The 27,472-nt window shown below is 37.9% G+C and overlaps 1 protein-coding gene across 2 annotated transcripts in view; it reads right to left on the bottom strand.

The window, feature by feature from the left end:
• Positions 1 to 27,472, bottom strand: part of LOC148080124 (interleukin-1 receptor accessory protein-like 1) — a 222,193-nt gene that overhangs the window by 28,461 nt on the left and 166,260 nt on the right. For both annotated transcript variants that reach the window (XM_087791680.1, XM_087791681.1), the window contains exon 7: positions 2,957 to 3,089. In XM_087791680.1, coding sequence (XP_087647806.1) covers positions 2,957 to 3,089 — 133 coding nt within the window. The remainder of the gene's footprint in view (positions 1 to 2,956; positions 3,090 to 27,472) is intronic.

Genomic DNA, 27,472 nt, shown 5'->3' with positions numbered 1-27,472 from the left:
TTAGCAAGTGTGGTGCGTTCAAAAGCGTAGGACAAATTAAATTCACGGAAAAAAAGAAAATATTACTGAATAAAACAAAACAAATTAATAGACATGTTTAAGTATTAGATAACGCTATTGAGATATGATAGTTATTATTATATCTGTTACACGATGTGGTTAAAGTGTCTTGTGTACATTTAGATTACAGTTTTTGTATGGTAAACCTCTTTCCTATCAGTATTATTTACTCTAATATTAATATAAGAACTATTTTCCTTGATGATATCTAATGTTGGTTGTCTTTTGTTAATATGAAATATTGTTTACAATGAGGTTTTATATTGTTACAAAAACAAGACAAGGTTATTTGTAATAACCTTTACTTACTTACTCACTATTTTTAGAATTAAGGATGAAGTTGGCGAGAAACAATGCAGGTCACTTGGTTGACGAAAAAAGAGAAAATAGAAGTTACACTAAAGTTTTCATTGACTAAATCAAAACTAGACTAAAATGAAACACTAAAATAAACTAAAATATGGATGTTACTGAAATTGAGCTTGACTCTGAATGTTAAAAATGCATTCAAAAGTAACACTACCTGACACAAGGGGGAGCCAGAAACAATATGATCAACCTTACTTATTAGTGCTTTTAACAGGTTGAAAATAAATGTAAAATATATTGTGTTAATGGTGTATAAATATGTTTAGACAGAGTATAACTATAATCATATGTCCAAGTCATGGTTTCGAAAGTGAGTCAACTGGACTGTGTAGAATTCTAGGAAGATAAATGTCTTTCTGCAACTACGCTGTCCAGTTGACCTTCTGTCGAACCGATTGGATATGACCATATGGACACAGGGGGTCATTCACAATTGTCAATCTAATTCTGCAACAGGAAGCATGTATACAAACTAATAATGTTAAAAAAAAAATGTGTTAAAATAGTCAAAGAAAGTAGTCTTAGTTTAAGCAGCGAATGGTTCAGAGCAGATGTATCGGTATGCACGTCTAACAAGCAGCCGGAACACAACACTCTGCAGCATCAAGGATTAAAGTTTAGGGTAACTCCTGCAGGATCATCACCATGTTTGTATTCTTCTGATCAACTTCACCTCTGAGAACCATGAAGTCTCGTTGCAGAGGAGCAATTATTTCTTTTATTTTAATATCAACCCAGAATCTCTGCGGCGAAACGTTGTGCCAAAAGATCCATTTCATGTATTACAGCCGGCCCCGGTAGGGAATACTCCCGTGTGATTAATTTCCATTTCAAAGCTGAGAGCTCATGGAATGATGTCAGGGAGCCGGTTTTAACTGGTGCAATCAAGTGGGAAGGAAAATAAGGAGACAAACAAAAATGCTCTCGCATGTGTGCGTGACCTCGCTCTCTCTGTACGTGCACTTTAGAGTAGCTCAAGGTGCCTGATCTTTTCGTCGTGTTAGCTCATTTGGCTATTGCACAAAAGCACACTCCCCTGCTTTATTATCACCTGCCAAACCCTCCCTGACATCCAGCCGGCTCTAATTGGCTCGCCTTCCACACTACGGCAAGCGGCGCAGCTCAAGAGCAGCTAGCGGGCTAATGGAGTCCTCTCCAAATGCCAGGTCAATGACAAGTTCACTAACTGTCCTCCCAGGCTTGAGATGCTGCTTAGAGTTAACCTTTTCATTCCTTTCATTAGACGACATTTGTCGTGAAGCAGCTGAAGTTACAAGCCTGGTCGGTCCAGAGGACCACAGAGACCACGATGAAGGGGTTGGTAAGACACATGGTTCCTTAACACATAGGTTGGTTTGAGACAAAAGACAGACACAAATCAGCAAAAAAAAAAGATTTCAGCTTAACACTTTGGAATTGAGCTTTTGAACATTTACTTTTCTCACAGCTGACTAGCAGTAACTCTGTCAATATTCAACATTACTGTATCAATATTTCATAAAAAAAAACCAAAATGTATTTATATATTATTTTGGAAGGTGGCTGTCCAATCTGATTGCATTTTTTATCATAGTTTATTGTATGGTTTATATTTAAATAAATAACTCAATATTGCAATTTAGAATTTACAAGCAAATATTTACAGTGTTTGTTCATATAGGTGTTGCATTTAAAGTTCAGTGGTCATTACATCCCCGCAGCTGTAGTTACAATGAAATACGCGATGACTGAGAACGAGAGGATACTCCTGTGTTGTTCTCGGTGTTATCTTGACCTTTTAAGTATATCTTTTATTGAGTTTTGTTTTGATTGTTTTAGTGCTTTGTGACCCTGGTCTGGAAAGCGCTCAATAAATATAAATAACTTACTTACTTACTTACTTAGAGCTGGCGCCAGTTGCTCTTAAAGATGAGGTTTGGATATATTTTGAATGTCAGTTGCATAAGCAAAATTGTAACAATTAATAGTTGTTACTAAAATTCAGTGTCCACTATAATCGTTAAGAAAATCATGCAAGTGTATAGAAATATACTGTATTGAATCATAAGCTCAATACATCGTATCGTAAGATGAGCATGTTCAGGATACATTGCAAGAAACATTTGGTTAATAAATCATATGCATTGAATCATAATCTGTACTGTATATATTGTATTGAATCGTATTATGATCAGAATGTATCAAGTTGTTTCGTGGACTAGATATATCGAATTGAATCGTATCATGAGATGAAAATATTGTACGGAATTGTAAAGTGAGAAGATTATATTGTATCAAATCGTCATCTTATCTATATATATAATATTGAATCGTATCATGAGCTGAACATATATCTTATCAGATTGTATTGTGAGTTCAATATATTGTATCGAATCATATGGTGGCAGGTTATTATGAATGAACTCATTATCTAAACTGAATATATCGTATCGTGAGTTCAGTGTAAAGCTACAGCCGTACTGCCGACTCAAAACTCTGTGCGCAGAAATCAAGATATTCTGCAAATTCACTGCTACTGGATTCTTACTTGATATCGCTTTCTTGGACGCGCTCCTCGTCCAGATCCTCGATGAACCTCTCGCCCTTCATCCAGTAAATAAGCGGACTGACGTCACCGGAGTAGCCGAAGAACGCTCTGCACGTCAGGTTGACAGGACCGCCTGCAGGAGACATGGCGAGAAAAATCACATTAGCTCAGTAAGCAAGTCTGCCAGCTGTGGTGCAGAGAGGAAGTAACCAGAGACTGCCTCCTGCTCATCTCAATGTCATTGTAGAAAAAAAAAAGCACCAGCGGGATCAAATATTTGATAGTTAAACAAAGAAGACAATGAGAGCTCAGAAAAAAAAAGCAAGAAGGAGTCTTTTTTGAAGGAAAAGAGCGAGACGTGAAGAATATTCAAGGTAAATTTAAATTTTTTCCTTTCTTTTCATCGCCCCACAGGTGGAATTTCCTGCTTTCATGCATACTTTTCCAACCGAAAAATCTACTGTATTACTAATCTATAAGAAGGAATCCAAGATTCAATAGCAATAGTCTTGATTAAACTGTATTTCTGACGCAAAGCGCATCCCGGGGGCCACATGCAGCATATTTATGCAACCCTCTAAAAGACCAAGACTAATCCACAACATGAATGTGTTTAAAGTCATTGGGGGGCCATCTAAAATTACATGGCAGGCCAGACTTGGCCAGACCCTGGTCTGAGTTTATGTAGAAAGACAGATAACTAACCATTTTGTATAATACATAATACACAAATCATCAGTAGTTTAACTCGTAATAAAGTTATTTGTTTGATGAAATTTTATTTTTTCTATATAAGAAAGAAAAAGGAAAGTAGCTTGTCTTAACAAGCTTATCATTGAACAACTACATAATGTTCATGGAAAAAAAGTATATTAAATTAAATAATTACGTTTTTTTTCCCCTTCAGTCTTCTGTCCCCTCACAACAGTACATAAGGAGTTAAATTTAAGGATTACTATACAGTAGTTAACCAGAACAATTGGCTTTCTGATCAATTACTTTCTGAATGATCTAAGTAAAAAGCTGGTAATAATTCACTGTATTTACTTATTTACTTATGTGGCTTAAAAGTGTTATTATAAACCTCAAAACAAAGACGATAGTTTGCACCGAAACTCCCAAAAACTTTTTTTTAAATAATTGCCAAAGTTTCTTCAAGGTCTGCTTATATTATAGTCAAGAAAGCTGCTAGTTAAGTATGTCAAAATCAAAAATAGGGAGTGCATTTTCTCCACCATTCTTTAAATATTGATGCCTTCAATTAGTTGCTCCGCACGGCTCCTGCCTCGGGGCCCACAGTGTTCAGAAAACACTGCAATCTTTCAAACCAGCTCAAATCATTCGACATATAAAGTAGAGCAATTACGCCATATTCTTGTGTGCAACAGAAACAAACAAGTTTAGATAAGAATTATGGCACGATAATACAAGTATTCCATGAAGACAGCCTTTGTTTTGCGCTCCTTAGAATGTGTTATGACTTCCACAACAAGACAGATACTTCAATTTCTTTCCTTCCAGTTTATAGAAAGACTCAACTGAACTTTATTAAGTGGGATAAAAAAAAGAAGAAGCACATTTCAGGCAAGGAGGTTGATTTAGTTTTAAAGAAGGTCGTGAAGCGTGTAAGACTTGATTGAGTATTTCATACAACAAACGTCTTCCAGACAGTTTGTCTTTCCCACGAGCCGTTATCGAATTCTCTGTGAGAACTGTCTTGAAAGAAAGTGTCCGAATCCAAAAAAAGTGCCAAATGCAGTCTGGTTCAAAATTCAGCTTAAATGTTTTAGCGCCGAGTTGCCATCGTTTTTCTGCGGCTACAACAGAAGCACGAGAGGACAGTTTCGGGAAACTTTCGGTTCCTGGATGTGAGGATGGTCGTCCTGGGATGATGAGGAAGAACAGAGGGATGAAGACCAGAATGAGTTAATCAGCAGACAAGTCCTCTTTCTTCCACATCAGCAGGGGTTTTTTCGCAGGGCACGACTCATTTTTCTCTCATATCCTATGTGACTAGAGACAGATAAACCCTTGGCTTTTATTACCGCCTCTTGTCTGGCTGCCTCGGATTAGAGACCTCTCATCACAGGCGCACACACACACTGCGGCCGACGGCACATCTACCAGTGTGTGGCCTCTGCCGCTACAGAGGAACACCGGCGTCATCTCCTTCAAAGCTCGGGACCAAATGACTGTGGTTATGGAGGAGATAGAGAAAAGGTGATTCCGCTAGCTTTCATTAGCCATCTTTACTCATCACCCCCCGGGCTGTGGCTTTTGTGGTAACTGCTTCTCATAATTGGGCTCTCGTGAGTTGAAAGGTGATCAGGTTTGTCTTTTATCTGCTTCTAATTCAGCCCTCTAGTGCGTCAGAACTGGAAAAATCTGCTTAGGAGATCCATGAATGGGTTTAAGAGCAGTTTTGCATTTGAGTCTCAGAGGCATTTTGGTATGGAGGGTTACAGACGACGTGACCGCACATCCCCCCTCCACTAGATGTCACTGTAGTGTCAGGAAGGGTGGCAGGATTGGGGGGGAGATTAAAAAAGCCAAGTGACACCAACAACAAAAAAAAACAGGTTATTTTATGTTGCTAGCAGCTGCTGCGTCAGTCACACCTGCCTGCGTCACGACTGTGAATGCAAGTCGCCTAATAATACATAGAAGATGATTCAGATGTTCAGGCAGGATTTCAATCCCCACCTCTGTGATACTGTCGGCCCGATTCCAAAGCGCCTTCCGCTCCGTTTCGGCGGCCGCGGGACGTCAGCAAAGTTTTCTCATGGCTGAGCAGAGAGGGCGGAAGCTGTGTAAGGATGGATGTCAAGAGACGTCAGCAGGTAACGTAGAGCAGAGACAGACCTCCATAGGTGGACGAGATGACAGCATCTGATCAGATATTTTATCTTGATGTGACGCACTTTGAGTGGGAAGTGATGAGGGTTTTAACTGTTTGTTTGATTTGATTCGCCTTCTTTTGCAATTTATTTTTTAACAAGCGTGACTTGGCCAGAGTAGTTTGTTTTTCATTTATTTCAACCAAAAAATGTTTCCACAAAAACGATAAAACCTGAACTTTCTCACTGCGAAGGCTTCAGTACCTCGTCAATGTATCAAAAATATCCCGCAGAATATTAAAGTTTAAGGAAAAATATAGCTTTTAAATATATTTGGTGCCTCCCATAGTTAAACAAATCAAAGTTCCAAATGAAAGAAACATCAGCGACAACACTGACAGCTTCCAGTCTGCACCTGCCTCCCATGCATGCGATCCATCGTAAGTTCACCCTGGCAGCTTTGTACCAGCAACCCCTTCCGCACGCATTTGTATCTGAAACAAACTGTCAGAGGATCCTCGCCTGCATGCACGACCGTCCAGCAGGCATGCTCTGCAACTGACCCCGTCATCTGTCATGAACTGTCCTTCTGGAGCGCCACATTTAATGTGAGAACGAGACCGGGTTCAAATATGAACAGTGTATTATACCAAGTACCAAGACGTAGATAAACGTTGTGGTGTTTTCCATTTGACTCAAGGTATCTTGTCATAACAAGTGACATTTTTGGGAGATTTTTTTTTACATTTTATTATCATTCATTCATTCATTGTCTGCCACTTAATCCCTTATGAAGGTTGAGGGGTTCTGTTCAGGTCATATACCCGTTGCCTGAACACACCCAAAAAAAGTTATTGTAGCCCATACCTTTACACTGTGTTAAGAGTGAGGATGACTTTTACAAGCAGGAATAAAACTTTTTTTTAATCACTTTATAGGCTATGATGTCTGACATGCTTGTTTTATAGGCTTACTGCATCTACATCATCCCACACCTCTGGCACTATGATTTAATATTCTATTTAATCTTAATAGCTGTTTTAACGTCTTCATAAAAATGTTCATTTGTGTTATTAATGATGTTAATGACAATCAGTTTTGGTCAAAATGTTATGTAAATTAGGAAAATCAGATACAATTGAATTTATATCATCACAAGCATTGCTTTTGGATTATCGGTCACGGTGTCAGAGCTTCTGTCTCACCAAATCACAAGTCATGGCAATCCAACAAAATCAGATTTTATAAAGGTTCACTTGAGACCCACATAGGACGCAGCTCTTCATGGAATCAATAAAAATAATACGTTATGAGATCAAAATTGACCAAAGAGAAGGAGAAAAAATAGATCTATAACTCACTATTCTATGTATCTATTACCAACAAGACACATTAAAACATATGGAACAGGAGTGTAAAACTCAATTCTTGGCGGTTGATGCTTATCGTGAATGATCCCAGGGCTGTTTTTGTTGCACGTCTCTGATCTTAATTGGATTTCAATGTTAATTTGGGCCATTTGGGTCTTATTCTATAGAACAAAAAATACAATGAAAGCTGATAAATGATACAATTTCAAAAACTGATCTTTATTATTTAGCTATCCCACCTTGTACACAAATAGAGTACGTCAAAGACGTCCAATGGACGTCCCCCTGGGGCCCCTTGTTCTAAACCAATTAACATCTTGTCCGTTGATTGACAGATATAATACTTTAAATAGGAGATATTTTGTCAATCCAGGATAAATCTGAGTCACTTGTTGTTGTAAGACTTTTCCAAGTGTCAGCTTAAAATCAACACAGTTTTGTTACTGTGAACACGAGGCAGACTCCGGGAGGATCACGGGCCTAAGAACAACAAACGATTCCTCACAGAGAATTGAATTTCTTCCCACACAGAGCTCAGCGTCGCGGATGACATCCATGAGCACATCTGCATGCGGAATGAGCCGCGTCCATGTTCACTTCATCTATCAGCATTTGCCTTTCAGATCCAAACAATCCACCTTCGGTTTGAGGAGTGGGTTTTTTATCGGCCTGGAATAAATTAAGCCCTTCAGCGAGGAGGAATAATACGTCAGATAAGCAAGAGACGAAAACTGGAGACCAGTTATTTCTTTATCGTAACAGCGACGAGGGCATACAATGGATTATTTCAGATGGTTTTGGTGAAAGGAGGAATTCCGAGGGAAGAGATAAAGAGCCTAAAACAAACTTAAAAAAAAGAGGTTTAAGACAGTGATGACTTTATCTGCAGACTCTTCCCATCCAAACCATTTCTGCGGAGGCTCTTTCATACCTACACATTCTCCAATTAACTCATCTGTTGAAATCGAGCCCTGATAATTGGAAATACAATAAAATCAGATAAATTATTTAGTTGTGTCAAAGCTCTCATACAAAATCCTTCAGGTGTTCATTTAGTAAGGCTGTTTGAGCTTATCAGTCAGTCTTTTCGGCCAAATTGGTAGAATGTCATTTTTAATGTATTTTATGTTTCATATATACGAACAATATTTATATGTTGAGTGGAAAGATAATATTGATAACATTTACAAGTCATTCAAAACAAATTTCCTCTGTTTAAATGCATAAGAAAATACAGAAATACACTTTATAAAACAGTATTTACTTCGCAATTATAAATTAAATAATGGTATTAGATAGATTAAAGTAATCAAAACGATTTATTGAACCAAAAGACTTTATCCCAAAGAAACATGAAACACAAAACAACGGAACAATGTAACAATGTAAATGATCTCTCGACACAAAGATTTAAACTCCATGAGTCCTATTAATGTAGATTTCTTGCTCCCTTGAAAGAGAACAGACCAGTGTAACAAATAAGCAAAACATATTTCAAGATATTAAAATTGCTTGTAAAACACAAGTTATTTCTCGTACTAAGACGTTATTCTTTTTAGAATCTGGTTTCCTGCCGTTTGCAGAATTGGAAATAAACAATTAAATTAATACCATTTTAGATTGATTAAAGTATTTGGAGTGTACGTCCCTGCATTTGTGTCTATAAAGATTTGTAGAATGTTGAAAGTTTTTCGTTTGCACTTGGCGGTCTGTTTCTATGCAATGTTGCCTTCAATGGTTAATGACATGATGTTGAAACGATGCATACCTAGTATAACATTAGGTTATATTGTCCGCAAAGTTGTTTCGGTTAAATCTAACGCTAAATATAAAATGATAAAAACAATAAAAACGATATAGAAATTAAAAAAAATTCCCTTCTATGTACTAGGCAATATCATGAGCGTCTATGACGGATTGTACAAATGTAATAATTTACAACGAAAAATTGTGAAAACATCTTTCGACTGCTTCTCATGAATGAAACCTTTGAAGGTGGTCGGTTGACCAAACATGTAACTAATGTTTAACCGATGCGGGCGTGTTAAAATGTCAAAAGTTCCACCCACTAATTCCTAATGGTGAACCAGTAACCAAGAGACACAACAACACGGATTCCGTTAATTATCTGAGTGTGTTAACATGTAGCAATCATAAACAGGATATAGTCAATGATGTGTTGTGAAATCCCAATTTCATCCGCACGCCGTGACTTATGCAGCCAAAGAACCATGTCTGGAAATCAAATAAGCTATTACACGAGAGTATAAGTGAGAAAGAAGCACGCTGAAGGTTGGGCAAATAACCAATTTGAAGCTTGTGGAACAGAGCATGACATTTAAAAAGATCAACACCCACACTGTGCATTGATGTTTTCATAATACAATGTTCTTTACGATCCAAGAGGTCACTTTTCTCTTCACCAATTCAGCCACCAGCATTCATCCGAGCGAGCTTTCTCTATAATCTAGCTGGAGAAAGTCACACTTGAATTCTCTGAATTAAAGGCTCATTAGACTTTAATGAAACACTTAAAAGGTGCTTCACAATACATTAGACAAATGCCACATGAATTGGAAGAAGCACGTTTCTAAGAAAATGTTGAAACATCATCATCCGGATCCATTACTTGACTCGCGCTCGACAAGTTTGACTGATTCTATTAAACCAATGGGAAGTGATGTAGATATGCATGGTGGTGTGTGAATGGGTGCTTTTGAATAAAGAATTGCTTTTATAAAATCAATCTAGCACTTAAAAATATAAATATTTAAAAGTTTACAAGGAGGGAAGATTTAAACAGTATACAACAGATAAGATTACACTCACTAAGGTGTCCCGACAATAACAACAACCATATAAAACCTTTTAAAAAAATGTATAAAGATTCATTTCATTTTGAACAATTCGTTTTTTTCTTTTTTTGTAAATGAATGGATAGCAATAAAATGGTATTGTAAAACCAAAAATTTTGACAATGACAATGTTACCACACTATTCCGACACAAAAGGAAAACAATATATTTACAGTATTTTCAAAGCTACGATTGGGTCTTTAACATCAAGAAAATAGAATATAAATGTTATATGTTATAACACAGTGTGATAACTAAAAGTTAATTTATTTAAAAATTATTACAAAGTAAGGTAGTACCCGTGTTGTAAACACTACAAAAGATTTGTTGTGGTGTCAGTACACAATACAATAATGAAATAAGACAACACACAAAATAAGAAATAGCAAAATAGGACCAAGCACCAAGGCAACCATTCTGCGGCACCAAACATCTATCACCAGGTACATTACAATGACTTTTTTTGCTGGACAATAAACATGTTCCACCTCTTAAAGCTCCTTGTCACCTGTCAGTTTCAACAAAATGACTGTGGTTGTAACCTGTGGTACAGTCAGTGTGTCAAAGTTACAACAATATATGATGTCTTTTGACCCAATTTTGCTTTTTTTTTTCTTGTTTGAGGCAACAGTCTAGCATTTGGAAACCCACCCGTGCAAACCAGCGTGAAATGTTTCAGTTCGTCTCTGCTTATTGTGCTGCAAGTTCCAGCAAGTCAACAGTTAGACAGCTGTTTCTACCGAGCCTCATAAGCACAAGTGAGGCTTTCAGAAAGAAAAAAAGATAAAGCAGCCTTACTATTAAACATGATGTTGTGTTGACATAATTGGCCAAAATATCACCCTTAAAATCAAGAGGTTATTGGGTATGACTCTAGCATCAAGCTACATATTCAGTTCAGTAATATGTACGTAGTTGTTCATTGCCATATCCTTCCAGGGGGCCCAGAAATCCTTGATGCCCTTCCGGTTGTGATACACTGTTGAAATACTAAAATGTTAATTTATGTAGCAATTTTGCTAGTAGTCTTTTTTCAATGTCAATGCTGCTGTTAATTTAAGGTAATCAATCAGTTTATACTTTTCTGTTTGACTTTTTCAATTAAAAAACATTTAAAGTGACACATAGTCTTTATTGTTAATCATCTCCATGATGTATCTTTGTAAATATCACAGCCAGTTTGATAGATATCAGCGTACATGTAATTAGATCTACTGATGTCCAGCATTGGTATCGATCAACTAATTGACTGGAATCGCAAGTTTTAAACTGTAAGATGTTGACGTTTTTTATCAAATTTGAGTAGTTTAAAAACTGACTTTGCTTTTACTCCGCCATTGGTGCGAGGAATCAAATCCCTAAGTGGACAGAGGAGAAAATCCACAGCCAAGATCAAGACTGCTCACTGAGCTCAGCGAGCGAGAAAGAGTGTCTCCAGGGGGAGTCCAAGTAATGACGGCAGGAAAAAGCACGGTGTTGAGAACGACACACACTTTTCCTTGAGATTGTGAGGGGTCGTGGGGTCAGATATATGCTGCATGCGTGACTTGTATGACAACTCGGGGCAACAACATGAGGGGAGCACAGGGAAAGCTGTGGATCGAGGTGTAGAAATAACACAGCAGGGGTGTTGCAATAGCAACAGTCGTTTCTATTTAAAAGGAAACACAGCAGCATCAAATCAGGCAGTGCTGAATCTGAAGTTTGTCAGGCCCAGGTTGAAACCGAGTCTTTACCTCGCGTGAAACCTCTTAGAAGGAAGTAGAAGTACAGTGATCGATGGAGAAACGTATTTAGTTTAAACCAGAAAGTTTGTGTAGGTTACCTTTCCTAAGGCCTGTCCTGTGTCCCCACTGCGGGTACTACGATTTTACGATGTTAAGAAGAGCCCATAAGAAGCTGCTGTCGCAACTTAATGAGATTTTGTCCGCCCGCTACTGGCCCACAGCGGCCATCATAGTTTTGTACAATATATTTCTTTGGCCCCCTTAGACAACCTTACTTTTGTGGGAAACCTAAACAGACTAAATCTGTAAAAAAAAAAAAAAACAGGCAAAAAAGTAAAGGACGTCCTAATTAACTTCTGTTAAGACTGAGAAAAAAAAGCTTAGCGTTACAATTGAATTCAATTTTATTTAAAGTGATATATCATAACAAAGTTATCTCAAGACATTTTAGGGTTGAACTAAGACTATCTTGAAAAAAATAAAAACAGATCCCAGCGAATCGACAATGAGTAAATCACAGCGCTACAGTGGTTAGGAAAAACTTCATTTTCGAAGGCAGAAACCTTGAGCAGAACCAGACTCAGTGTTGACGGGCTCCTGCTGCGACCGGCTTGGAGGGTGGAGGATGGGATGGTGGTAGACAGGATGGAGAAAAGAGTGAGGAAGGATACAGTGAGAGAAAAGAGGAGACCATTGAGTAGCGCAGTAGAGTCCATAGAGGGTCATTGAGCAGATACACTTCATCTCTCTCTCTTTGGAAGCTCAAAGCAACCATTTGAGTTGGTTCGGGTAACTTGTTCGACATTATAACGGCTACCTATTGAGGTGTTTCAGGTAATAATCTCAGATTAAGGAGGACATACTGTAGGCACTTAAAGATTCTATAAGCTTTCCTTGGTTTTCTCTAGACAGATGGAGGTCCAGGCTTCTTGAACTCATAAACAGGTGCAGGATAGACCTTTAAATAATATTTCAAAGAAGTGTATAAGGATTCTCAGTCAAGAAATCCCCAAAAAGGCACCAAATATTGCAAAAACGTATATCTATGATGGCACAAAGCAGCAGTCCCTACTCAATAAGATCCATATCTTACTCCTAATTTTCACATCAAAAACTACAACTCCAAGGTAGTAACTGAACTGCGACTGTATTTTAAAGCTGGGCTGCAAATTTCAGATGAAACCCGTAAATGAAAGGTAAATATTCAGCACCCCTCAATCTGCTTCTTCTCCGATAAGAGAGGCAGTGAGTCTCAGCTAAAAGACTCCACACTATTTTTCCAAATGAGACTACAGGCATCTGTTTCCCCATTTTCGCTCCATGTTGCCTCCCTTGGTTTCTCTGGATCATTACCCATAATACATAGCCACTGATGATGGAAATAACAAATGGCGGAATAGAGAGGTCATTAATTGTGTGCAGGTGTTTGTTTTCGGTTGGCTAAAATAAGAATATTGGTGACATTATTACATTAAGCCAATTATATAAAAGGAAATGTCCATATTCACTTTTCTTTATTTTGGTAACCTCTCCGCCCCCTGTTGCTGCAGTCCCCGTCACATTCTATCCTGCAGCAGGTCTTTTCAGTGCAAAAACAGAGTCCTATAATAAGCAGCTGTACAGGAGACTGACAAACAATAGGACAGTGTGACAAGCGAGGCCGCGAGGAACAAGAGGCTCTGCAGGAAAGATGCTCAGGGAAAGGTTAAAGCTCTTCTGAAAGCCAGCGTCTTCCTCAAAGCATCCTGCTGTTTTTCTCCTGTCCATCTGAGGAAAACACAGCAAGACATTTCGCCTCCATCCATCATGGAGGATGCTTCTCCGGACGACAATTGTGTAAGAATTTGATACATTTGCATCATTACAGAGTAAGAAAAATATGGTCTCTTAAACACCTGGATTTAGATGAATCAATATAAGTGACCCAAGGCGTCTTGGATGACAAAATGTCAAAGAAATAGCAGGGGACAGTTTCTCTGCCTGGGGGGATTCACCAGGACTGACAACATGCTGCATTTCAAAATAAATGTTTAATGGTAAAGTCAGGTCTGAAAGCCCATCTCGTCTCAGTCTTTCCAGGAGCAAATAATATTCTTGGAAGTCTCTATATGGGTTCTCAGACTCCTTTGGAAATCACTGTCGATGTCATTTATGGAGGAATATCTCTACAGAGTTCATAACTCAACTCAGATTATCTACACAAGCATAATTGTGCTCATTTGGACATCTCCGCCCACACCTCCGTCGCTGTAACTTAAAATCCTTATCTTGAGTCCAGTGTTAAAGTAGTTTCCGTCATGAAAATTTAAAAATGTTTGGAGTTTAAATCAAAAGGTCCTTTACTTTTTCAGAGTCAGTCACCTTCACCTCGACTCAGTCTACATCCTAAAAAACAAGTAAGACAACGCTGGATTTACTTAATCTGAATAATCATATCTGTAATCCAGGGGTGCCGCTCATGTGATACTCTGACTGGAGAAACCAGCAAAGGGTCACAGAGTTTGATTGACATATTACCATCCAATCATTCTAATGGATCAGTAAAGATGATTGGATAGTATTTCTTGAAGGCTCTGAATGTCACATTTTTTTTATGTTTAATGAATTGTTACAGTGGTGTGAAGGGGTTTTAAGCAGTTAAAAACTGTTGGTGAAAACATCTATAATATGACTCAACTGTTAACTGAAGTAGCTTCCATTCACTCCTCTTCATTTAGAAATGCTTATTCTTGTATCAGTGTATTTACACTACAGCCCTGAAAAAGAACTAGAGACCCAAACTGCTGAGCGTTTAAACCCGGCATGTCATCCATTTAATTAAAACCAACACAGTAAATCACAATCCTCTCTGTCGCAAGGTTGGAGGAGAAGAGCAGCAAGACTTGAATTATGACCTCGTATCAGAAAACATTTCATAGTGTTTGTAAACGTTGGCTATCATCTGTCCATCGCAGCAAAGGAAGGATTTCATATTGTAGAAAGCAAAAAAGTGCTCTTTCGACAGATCGTATAAAGAGATTAGAAGGAGTAAAGCCAAAAAAATACCTGATAACGGTTGAGGTCAGTTGAGGACCTTCTATCATCCAAAACCAAAACTGCCGGGGAGACATGGAAGCAGCGTTTTGGGCTCATTGGCTTCATCCACTGTTGGACAAGTAGCTTTTCTACAGTAGAGCTTTAAGCCAATCTCCCAAATCCACCATGCGATTAGAGGAAATCCGTAAAATATCTTGGATAGAATGTCAGTATGATCTAAAACTGTGTTTTGGATATTGCTGAGCTTAACAGCTTGACAGGGGATTTATCATCATGTCATGCTCTGGGATGTCTTGAATTTGTTTCAGTTTTTTTTCTTCACATTTAGACTTAATCAGAGGTTTTATTACACAGGCAAAACCTATTAAATCCATTAAAAAACCTGGGAGGAACATTTTCTTTTGACTTTTGTTGGCTTTTTTTCCTGTCAGAAGTTGCCACAGCATGTCAACCTCCTACACCTTTGCCTGTCTTGCTCGGAACCCGAGAACAAGAGCAAGTTTCTCTAACCCTATCTCTGCAGCAGGAATTCTGACCCGCTCTAGTAGAAGAACTCACATTTCCCCGAATCCTTCTGGTTCTTACTTTCAGAGCTATTCATGCTCAGGCTCCTCCTTACATCAGTGATCTGACCCAGCCTTACACCCCAGCTTGGGCTCTGAGGTCTGTGGATCAGAATCTACTGATGGTTCCTGAACACGGTTCAGCACCAGAGGAGAGAAATCCTTCCAGGTTGTTGTTCCTAAGCTTTGGAACGATATTCCATTCCCTCTGCATTTGATGGAGCCTTTGTATTTTTATCTGTGTATTGTTTTGTTGTTAAAGCACCTTGTGACCCTGGTCTGTGAAATACGCTTTATAAATAAAAAATACTTATTTACTTACTTAACCATAGACCGTCAAGATCAAGATAAGAAAAAGAAATGATTGAGTTTCAGGATATGCTGCACAGCATAATGGGTCTTAAATGCTCGAACAGTGGAAGGGAGTTTTTAACAAGTTAATATTTAGTCGTAGACATAAAGGGATTGTGCAAAACATTTTACATTTAGAGAAAAATTGAATCATTTTTCTTCTTGAAAAGAAAATATACTGATTAAAGTAAGCAAATCATAAGTTCCCTTAACATCTTTAATGAAAAGCCATTTTGATGGAAATTAAATCTTTTGGTCAAATTCATTTTAAATCACTTAACGTAGGAGATAGTAAAAAAAAAAATACAAGTAAAACAGAATCAGTACATTGTTGACACATTAAACCAATGTATGTTGTATGAACATAATGTATGTGGGTTTTTACACACTTCATTAGATGAAAAGAAACACCAAGAGAATATGAAAGGCTTGTCGTCAGCCAAGACTCATGAATGTGGAAATTAAAGTGACACGCGATACTGAATCTAATAAAGACAAGTGTTTCCTTAAACTGGGGAAATGAGTGTGATTTCATAAGTCTGTTTTTTCTCTGCCTGGCATTCCTGTGTGTATACGTGTGTCATCAGAGTACTCCGGCAGCATACTGATGAGCTCTCAGCAGGATTTCAGGCCTGCATTTGAGTCAGACTTCTGTTTCCATGTTCCTCTGCGAGTAAACAGCAGGTGAGATTCCGTTGAGGGACAGCGACAATGGTTTTGCAGCGACTGACTGCACAGGAAAACTGTGTATCATGAGCTGTTTGCTGATTGGTTGCGCTGAAAAGAGGTGACATAGGCTGACCTGGTGGTCAGGCCCTTTTTTATTAAGGATGGCAACAACATCTGTTTAGCTTGAGCAACGATGACCATTTAATCTCCGACAGAGAGAGTTCAGAGCGTTAACCTCGACTGCGAAATGGACACAAAAAAACACAATCTTCGACATGAACGCACAGTTAAGGCCAAGGGCGGACAATTAATTGCCAAATGGGTCTTATGACATCCTGAGACTGCTGCGAGGGGCGATCAAACCAATTATTTTTCCTGAGATCTTATATTTTTTTTCCTGAAATCTAATATTTTTTTTTACCTGAGATCTGACCAACTTTCTGAGACCTGACGATGTCCTCAAATGTACACAGTACACGCGTGAGTCCTATACTTGATACCTTGATATGCTTTATACCTATACCGAAAGGTGAGGCATGTTTCGATACTACCGTGCATTTTGGTCAGTGCCACAAAAGACATACTTTAACAGGCCAACCCACATAGACACCAACGAATCCCAGAAGATTAGGAAAAATTCTGCACAAATGAAAAAGTCTTAAGATGTTTCTTGAAGGAGTCAGTAGATCATCAAACGCAGAGAGAGAGGAAGATCGTTCCAAAGCTTAGGAGCAACAGCCTGGAAGGATTTCTCTCCTCTGGTCCGGAAGCATTTGCGAGCAACCATCAGTAGATTCTGATCCAAAGACCTCAGAACCCGAGCTGGGGTATAAGGCTGGATCTGATCAGTGATGTAAGGAGTATTATTACGTCCCTCAACCATAAGAATGGTTGAAAACGGACACTTTTTACAATGTAGGGTCCCTGGTTCGAACTCATCTTAGCTGCACTAATATCGATATCAAAATACATTTATTCAAGATGAACGCCACACTTGGTAAACTTGGGTTAACCCTTACAGAAGGACCTCGAGATCATGTCATCAAGTGTTTAGCATGTGTAGCTAAATAAGCTCTTTCTATAGAAGATCCTTTCGAATAAATGAATGGCTGAATATAAAAGTTAAAGGGCTAAAGTGGCGCGGCGAGGCCACACAGACCTTGGGTTAATCTGAGTCGGGGTGGTGGGGCGGTAATGCCAAGGCTCATGGGGAATTACTGTGGAGATTTAGAGGAAATCAACTGGCAGCGTTTCCCCTGTAGCTTTTATTAGTCTGGATCTGCAATTTGCCACCGGCTGCTTTAAAGTGGCCGCGTCTTGTTCGCAACTCATCGCCTGTTTTGTTTCGTATCTTAAACCGCCGCCAACACGTGCGACGATGTAGAGTATGAGTACAAATGTGTGTCACTGCATTCTCGTTATATAATAGAATGGGATATTGCACTTTCACCCCCATGGGGCAGTTGCTCATCTGCTCGCTCAAAAGGTCACATACTGAGATTAAGTGTCTTGCTCAGGGCCATTTTAACAGGGTGAATTCTGGGTCCTGCGGAGTTGCAGCTTCATATCTAGGGCACCCTGCTGACACACATAGCTTCTGTATGAGTACATGAGTGTGATATCAAAGCTCTATTGTTGCCGTGCACATCATTTAACATGCTTGCTGTCCTTATTTTCTGACCAATGACTCAGGTGTCTTTTAACTTCTGAATGACCTTTTATGGAGCATTTAAGAAGTATAATCTAACTAAAATTGAGTCTTTTCTTTAAATGTTTACAACATGTAGTTGGAGTAAAAAGTTACTTGTTTACATTTTTTGTATAGTTACTTTCTAAAAAAAAAAATTTTCTGCATTAACCAGTGACTCTTTTATTACAATTTTTTTTCAAGACACTTTTTTAACTCCAACAAAAAATAATTAACTAGCTAATATGATTAAAATGTTAACTCTAAATGGGAGAGAAACCAGTCCATGGCACCTGCTGTTTCAGAGACATGTATTTTTCATTCCCTTAACAGCTGTTTTTTTGCTGGGTGTGCCATTTTATTTTTGCTTAAGGTCGGTCCATGAAAAAAGTGATGACATTCAACTCGTCCAAAGGAAATAAAATGTGTCGATTTAAGTGTCTCTTAAATAGATGTTGGACCTCTATTGTACTCATCAGTATGTGTCTGTTTGAACAAAACTCTCTTTAAATAGTATGCTTAAGCCCCGCCCACTGAAAACACTTTGCTTTTTTCTGTAGCAAAAATTCTTGTTTACTATAACCACACCCACTCTGCTGTGATTTGTCAAGAATGGAGGTTTGTCACCACGCATTATTAACCCGGAAGTGCCCACCTCCTTTTAAGTCATGATGGGCTTCAAGTGGGAGAACTAACAAGTTAAAAACATGGTCATGATGAGGGACTTGAACCATGTGACTCAGTCAGGAGAGTTGGGTTTTCACCTTAGTTGCCCTTTAAGAATGTTATCAAGCACAATACTTAAAAGTGAAAGCACAATTTATGATAAGTACTTGAAGTTCCTTTACATATAGATTTTTATGGTTACCACACAAATCAATCAATTCTTTGCATTATCCTCTTCGGTAACCCCATGAAGAAACCGCAGCCAAGACTAAGAAACTACCAATACTGGAGGGTGTTGAGACCAATGACAAGAACAATAAAAACACCGCAAACAAGTCGCCTAAAGAACAACGACCAGTCTCCAGAACTAAAACACAACCTTACATTTTAACATAAATAAATCAAACTTAAATCAGATCCAGTCAAATTCTAATAACGGAGTGGAGTAAACACCCATATTTGAAGCCAATAATACACATCAAAGCCACATCTATTCATCCCCTCCAAACTAATGTCTTCCTACTGAAACATCAGTGTGGATTTCTTGGCTGTTTCACACAAAAGAGCCGTTCAAACTGATCCGCTAGCTCCACCGATCCTCACTACGAACTCCAAACTCTACAACACCCTCATCCTTTCAGCTGCGGTGCCCCCTGCTGTGGGATTCTCTGGAGAATACTGTCCCAGTCACCTGATTTTTTTTCAAGCAGAGCCTACTAAAGATTTTATGTTTTACTCTCTTTCTTGAAATGATTATTTTCTTCACCTAAATGTATATCAGTGCAAATAGGGGCATAAAAAAGTAAATGTAAAACAATCCAGGCACACAACATTTCGTATGCACTGGAGACGGCTTCAACCAAATTAAGCAATTTTGGGCAAAACATGACCCAGTTAGGAGATAAAAATAAACATTTATAGAAAGGACGAACCTAACGGATTCAGTCCTACATGTCCTGATATGAGAGACAGGAAGAGCACATGGTCAAAGCATAAAAATAAAATTGGAAAAGATATTTAAGCAAAAAGACTTTTCATTAAATTGTTCTTTAATTCATTATAATTTCATTTTATATACACTTGTCTCACCAAACAAATGTAATTGAATCTTTGAATATGACTATATATAACTCTGAGAAAACAAAGTTTAAGAATTTAAATGATTATGAACAACAATAAGAATATATATAACAAAATTAATGGCAGGGCTCCTAAAACATCATTTTATAGTTTGACTCTGAATTTGAGTGGAGATGTATAAATACAGGCAAAGTCCCTGATGCCAGTGTTTGAGCTACACAATGAAAAAAGGAAGGAAAGATGAAACTAAAACTAAAGTAGATTATTTTTGAATCCAACTGTGTCCAAGGTCAAGTCTATGTTAGAATAAGAAACACTTAATATAGAGAACAAAAACCATCATGAAACTGATGTTTTATTCTGTTTCTGTCTCACATTTCTGGTTAAAATATGAACATTTCAATCAGAATGAATTAAGCCGACGTCTAAGACTGTGTTTAAAAGTTTAGCCTCTTGTGTGAAGGTATATGCGGCAGAAGAGGTGGCATTCATAGCCTAGGTAAACCATGAGCCAAACTTCAGTGAACACTACAACCTGCCTGCTGGTTCTTAAAACCAACAGGGAGTGAGTGATCTCGCGTTGTACGACTGTGGAAGGCAGAAAGCAATCCCACACCTCCTGTTGTTCCAACCCGACAAAAAGAAAAACAACAATATTTCATTCTCATGCCACACTTAAACCACCCGGATTTCAAATGTTATTGCACTGTTAGGGACTGTGGCGAGGGGGGACAGGAACTCAGCAGAAATGAAAGAATCTTGTGCGGGAGATGTGCCAAGCCAGGTGGGAGAGTAGGTGGGATGAATCGAAGAGAGAGGAAGCTTGTAGCATCACCTTCCTTCAATAAACAGCAGCTTTGGGATTCCACAGGGAGGATAGGAGGAGATAAATGTTGTGAAATAACCAGCTTGGCCGCTTGATTTAAATAAAAGAGCTTGAGGTTCAAAGAAAAAGATCCTCCTACGAGAGGCCAACCTCACATCATATGTGAACACTGTACCACAAAGTTCAGTTCAGTTCAGTTTATTTAAAAGGACAATGGTGCATCCTGGACACATGCTGAATCAGCACTTTAGTCGTTCCCAAGTAATAACCAAGTGGCTCTTTTAACCGGTCAGGTCATGGTGCCGAAACAATCCTGCATCTTTTACTCAATGTCATCATGAACATGTTTTAGAAGTGAAATGAACATGGAGGACGACACAGATCTGAACAGCCTTCTTAAGATGAAAATCTTCGGGTAGTTAAATCAATTTCTGGGCAGAAAATAATTTAAATCTTAAATGTTTAAATATTGATATTTTCAGAGTGATATGACAAACTGTGGGATGGGCATACATCAATTCTAATTTTTTTTTTTTTGTTAAAGATACATAAGGTTAAATATAAAGGAGATAACTAATAAAAATGAAATTCGATTTTCAAAACAAAAAAAAACGTAACTTGTTTTTGAATGGTAGCAAATTAATGTGGGTACATTTCAGCAATTGTGTTCCCAAACTGTAACAAAATACAAGTATTTTAAAAAGTCCAAATCTTAGTTGTAGTGTTTAGCGAGTGATGCACTGACGATGCATCGTGAAACAGTCTCATCTTTTTGATGGGCTTCATATACTTCAGCTAAAAAAAATGTAAAAACTTTTTGAGTTGTCAAAAGAATAACTGGTCAAAAAAATAAATATTAAAGAGTGCCATCTAGTGGGCTCTGATAAGACATGTACTGCCTCATGAATCTTCATCTGCATGAAACAGTGTCATCTTTTTCAGGGGCTCAGAAGGTGTCAGCCCTAGTTTAAAAATGTAAACGTTTTGTGAGGTTTCAATAAAATAGCTGATCAAAGGAAAGAAATAATTAAGAGTGCCTTGTAGTCGGCCGTGACTACAAGGCACTTCAAGAGCTGATGAAGCTTCAAGCTTCATGAAGCTTCATCAGCTCATCTATACAGCTTCTACTCTTACAGTATCCCCCTCATTTCTTCACACCTCACTGGTTGTCTTCCTCTTCTTCTTTCATCATACTTTAATTTCCAACATTCTTCCTCTGACATGTTCCACCCTTTTTTCCGCAACTGTCTTTCCAGCCTCTTCTCCATGAACCATCTCTGATATTACATGTGATATCCCAGATACATGGAAACTAAAATGAACCAGAAAAAAGTTGCAGGGAAACTAAACTAGAGATGGGAATTGCACCAAATAGTGATGCAACATCGTCTTTTTGTGTGTTTTCGATGCGTTTTCTAGCTCAACACTCGGAACACGTTCTTTCTCTGGACGATGTTTTCAACTCCGGGTGAATCCCCGGCGGGACACTTGCAGCAAAACTGCATGGCTGGCGTTCTCTGGTCAAAGTCTTGGAAACTGTGGTGCGATGGAAAAAGGAAACAGAAACACAGGAGAGGTGCTACACCTCTGGGGACTGAAGTAATGAAGCAAGTAATGAATGAACCTGCCTCCTAAAAACATCAGCTCGCACAGCTGGAGCATAATGTGCTGCTAAAAAAGAAACAAGCCTCTTCTGATCAGGTTTTTGCCTCATGCACTGACGTTGGTAAGTTAGCCACTAGACATTTGCGCTCTCATTATAAAAGAAGACAAACAACTCTTTGATGGTGATTAAAAAAAGAACGGGTAGTGTGAGGGTTTTAAATAATATTTGGGGATTTAAAATGAGTCAGCAACATTTCTTTTATGACCGCACATGTTTAGTCTGGAGATGATATCCTATTATAAAAGTGCATTTTGATTCTACTCAGAAATAAAAGCTGAGTATTATTATAAGGACTTAAATTAATGTTTGTTATAAATGTTTATCCGTTGTTTCAGTAATTGAGATAAAACCGTGATTCTGCAAAAAAACTTTCACAATTTTTATCACAAAATAAAAGTATGGGATGAAGACATAAATACTGTAGTTACAAAATCCTGTACTTGAGATGCAGTTTTAAAATATGAAATTATTTTTCTTCTCCTGAAAAAAGATGAGTAAGGATCAATACTAAATTATCATATTTATTTTCAGTACAACAATAAGAAACAAAATACTATATCATTTTTTTTTTTTTAACAGAATACATTGATCTTAGACACTTGTTTTGTTTAATAGTTTCTAGTGGACATGGACGCATGCATCAACAAATTCTAATAAAAAGTATTCTATATACAGTGAGTGGTCCGCAACCACTTGGCAGGGGACCGTAGTATCTCACTGTGGTTTTGGAAAAGTTTACTTAAAAAAGTAAGCCTGTAAGTTAGCAATACACAAACTCTATATGGGGCCAACTCTATGATTTAAAGTGTTTACACTTTCAACAGCACACACCTGCTGGGGGTGACACCTCCAAACAACAGTTTAATAGCTGAGTAATGTCGCTGACCAGCTACCGTGCTGCGCTGTCGAAGTCCACTGGGCAATAGAGAAACCTACTTTCTCACGGTCCTTAACACATGTGAACCAAAATTATGAGTCTGTGATTGTAGCTCATGCTTTCAGTTCACAATTGCAGGTTTGTGCTGCCTCTTCTGAAGTGCACCTTTTTCAGGATAAATAAGTTATTTTACAGGAATTATATCCACTAAAAAACAACAACAACAACAACAACAGCAACAAAAACCGATAAAGAGAAAAATATACCACTGGGGGAGAAATATTGATCTTTCAATTCTGTATTCTTGTGTATTGATTATTCTCTGAATTTGGACATGAAGTCAACTGTGCCCACATTTAAGAGATTTTGAAAAAGGCATGATAGTAATGATTTTCTGAAGAGATGGAAAATAAATGTTTTTTTCAGGAGTCTCTCCCAGGCAAAGCCAAGTACTGTACACTGTGTTTTCTTGAGGGAGTGGAATTCATGCATATGCATCAGATGGATCTGAAGCACAGTTAATAATTCAACTCTGTACTTATGAAAGAGTATTGTTAAAAGTTAAGTTGACGACTAAATTAAGGAATCAGTTCAGTTTAAAACGCATTATAAGGTAAACTTGATGTCTGGGCACCGCAGAATGGCAGCCTTGGTTCTGTTTTTCTGTTGCTTATTTTGTGTATTATCTTATTTCATTCTTCTATTCTGTTCTGGCACAACAACAAAAAAAAATACCTTGTTGTGTTTACACTCTGTCAATAAAGGTTTCTGACTGATTCTAACAATCTCACAATCTCTTGTATTGTATATTTCTATATGAGATAACGCTGTTCTAAAATCATTGGTTAAGATGGCAGAATGTAGATTTGGGTGTACAAATGTAAGGTAATCTTTTATGGAAAACAAAGTTGTACTGAGGTAGACGGAGTAGTACCTTCGGTTTTTAGGCTTAAAGCTAATGACCGCTTTCGTCAAAAGTGGCAGCTAACATTAAATCATGCTCAGACAAGTATATTTTTCACATTCCAGCTTGACTCAACAACTCTTTGGTCGTTTGCAAATGGACTGCCATGTTAGAACATTGAGCCGATACATAACGAGCAAGAAAAGATGTGCAAACACTCGACAAATTATTCTGGAAAAGGTCACACACTCAGAGTAAACACAAGCTGAGAAATGGGTATTTAATGATTCTGACAATAATGCATAATCTAAACAACTTGTTATTTTCTTCCACCTTATTTACTTACTTATTGTTTAATTTACCAGACCATGATAAATATATGAAAGAGAGATATTTTTAAACACAACTTAAGCAAGATATTAAATCTGGCATTGGCGTAAAGATATGACTTGTTTATTTGGCAGAATTTCTTCCGCCTCCAGTAAAGTCTAATTTGACATCCTCCATAGTAACACATATCCTCCTTTTCAGGTCAATTCAAATAAACATTATCTTGGTGAATTAGGGAGGCTTGTCCTTCCACTTTTTTTGCCAAAATCGAGTTTCCATTTCCTACCAGGCTTTGTCGGTGGCAGAACTTTCCAACACAACAGCAAATCCATTCATCGATCCCTCTCTTAGCACTCACGCAACCGACCTTTGTTGGCACATCGTCTGCTCCTTTGCATTGCATTGGACTTTTCTCTTATCTGCTTTTGTTACTTTTTACTTTTCCTACTTTGATAAGTTTTCACCCTGTTTTTCCCATCATTTCTGATTTTGTACTCGTGGTTGGGTTTCAGTGTGAAAAATCGATGGACTTTACAACCACCTTTTGTGACTTTTTATTTACAGTAATAAAGTTATCTTGTTTACTGTGGATCACAAAACAGGAAGAAACACAAACTGATGTTAATAAGTAGTTAATTTAGTTTTATTTAATTCAATTTGGAAGCAATTGCTTCATCTTGGATTTCATTGTAGCTATTGTGTAAAAGAACACTTTAAAAGTTAGGTAGGTCACTATGGCATTCTTTTTAGAACAAGTTTCATCCCTCATCTTCTCCTGCTTATCCGGGTATCAGCAGAGAGAGGCCCAGACTTTCCTTGTCCTAGCTTCATCGTCCAGCTCGTCGTCCCTAGGCGTTCCTGGACCAGCTGAGAGACGTAGTTTGTTAACAAATGATAACAAATAATAGACTGAAAAAGGACACTCCAAAATAAGTGAAAATAACTCATAAATTATATTTTTTTGCTTGCAAAAAAAAACAAAAGGAAAATTAAAGATATTCATAAATAATACGTGTAGAAAATACACACAAAATACATTTTAATAATTGAGAATTTGATTCCATGTAGTGAATCTATTTACATGGTTAAGAAATTAAGAACATGTAGTATCGTGACGCATCAAATTTGTATTTGATGTATTTGTATCTTTTTATTTTTACAAAACATTAATTTTACAAATGGCCCGGCTTTTATGCAGCTTAACATTCTTCTTTAAAAATCCAAACGCTTTCCATGCATTAGATTTAAGAATTGAGGGTGTGTTATGTACTACTCTAATCTGTTGTCGTTACTATCAAACAAGAACGTTACTAGCATAAGTAGCACAGGATTCTAGCGACATTCTAGCAGCCATACTTCAAGAGAACTAATCGACAAGAAATATACTTATTACTATAGCTTCTAACCTTTGTCTATATCGGTAACAGATGGTACATATCAGTGTCATCTACAAAAGTAGATTTTACCGATAAAGCGAGACATTTTTACAACATTTTTATTCATCCTATCATGGCCAGACTATGAAAGCGCCTTCAATGAGAGGCAGTAATTCATGACAAAAGCAAATATTTCTTTTCAAATCTAAATACTGATAATGGGTTGATAAAACGAGCAATATCGGAAAACCATGCCGTCTATTTTTAAGGGTTCAAGCATTCCCCTGCATAGAAAGCACTAACTAAATCTCCCTCACGGTCTGTAACAAGATTATTAAAAATAGATTAAACAAACGCAGTACTTGGACTATTTTCTGACGTTGAAGCCCTTCAGGACTGGCAGCTCGTGGTAATGATGCAGTGAGCAGTAGGACAGCATGTGATGTTCTGACACAATAGGCTAATTACTGAGGAGGAACAGCGCTTGCATCAGAACCAAAATAAAACCAGTTAAGCACAAAATAAAAGTAGGACAAAACTGTGGCGGAGAAAAGATCACAGGTGTCAGGGGGGAGATGGTGGCAGTCATCTTGCATTCACCATCCCTGTTAGTAAATCATACTTCTCTGCCTTTTATTTCGCTGTTTCCAAGAAGACTGAGGGTTCACCCAGAAGCATCCATCACATTTTATATGTCCAAAGCAGTGGGGTGCTTAATGCTCCCAGAGATAGAGCCAAAGAATCCATAAAGCCAGCTGGGGATTAATCCAGGATGTTTCAGCTCCCCTTCTATTTCTAGACAGAAAAAGTGCAGACTTGCAGAAAAGCAGGGACCAGAAAGGTAGGTGTGCGACTCAAATGGCCACTTGAACACAATATTTGCTGATAGGACTATAATTTCCCACGAGATGCTACTTCAAAGAAACAACTATCCAACATGTACATTTAATTAACGGGAAATCCCACCACAACACGGTCACACATTCCCCTCACGTTGGAATCAAACATCATGAAAGCGGCGCAGCTTTCTTAAAATGTCCCCTTGAGTCTCATGAGGTTATTCCTACAGAAAGAAATGTTCAGCGACATCACACTTGCACACAAAAAGCTTCTCTAAAGCTAGCTATGTGGTAGGCTGAGGTGCAGATGTAATAATATTTTTTTTCGACTAGTTCGACAAATAATATACCAGTAATTATTATAAACACTGCAGTGCGTTGTGGGACATGCAGTTTAAGTGGATTTTACCAAAAAATAAACAGAATGTCTTGTTTCTATTTAAATAGTAAAAAAAATATTGACCTGGAACACCTGGATGTATTTGAGGATGGATGAACCCATTTATGAAATCGGAGATCATGGCCTGATGTGTGATCGAATGGGAACATCTGGTTCTAAAAAGTGATTTTGGAAGTGAAAAACTGTAGTTCAATGAACTACATTTCGGCTTCAAAACTGTGGTTCTGTGTCGAGTGACATCACAGATTTTACGTCCATATCATATACAGACGTGTGTTTGAAGCTAACAAAGACAGGGAAATGGAATTCACAATTGATCTGGTGGTCTTTTACCGTTTGATGCAGACAGGGGGAACAAAATGAAAAAAAAGAATCCATACTGGGTCTATAAATAATAAATGACCCTGCAACATCAAATCTTTTACTGGTACATTTGATCAGTTCCAAAGGTTTTATA

The sequence above is a fragment of the Callionymus lyra genome, chromosome 5 (assembly GCF_982586985.1).
Source record: "Callionymus lyra chromosome 5, fCalLyr1.hap1.1, whole genome shotgun sequence".
In the NCBI taxonomy this organism is placed as follows: Eukaryota; Metazoa; Chordata; class Actinopteri; order Syngnathiformes; family Callionymidae; genus Callionymus; species Callionymus lyra.
This window is presented reverse-complemented; position numbering and strand designations above follow the sequence as displayed.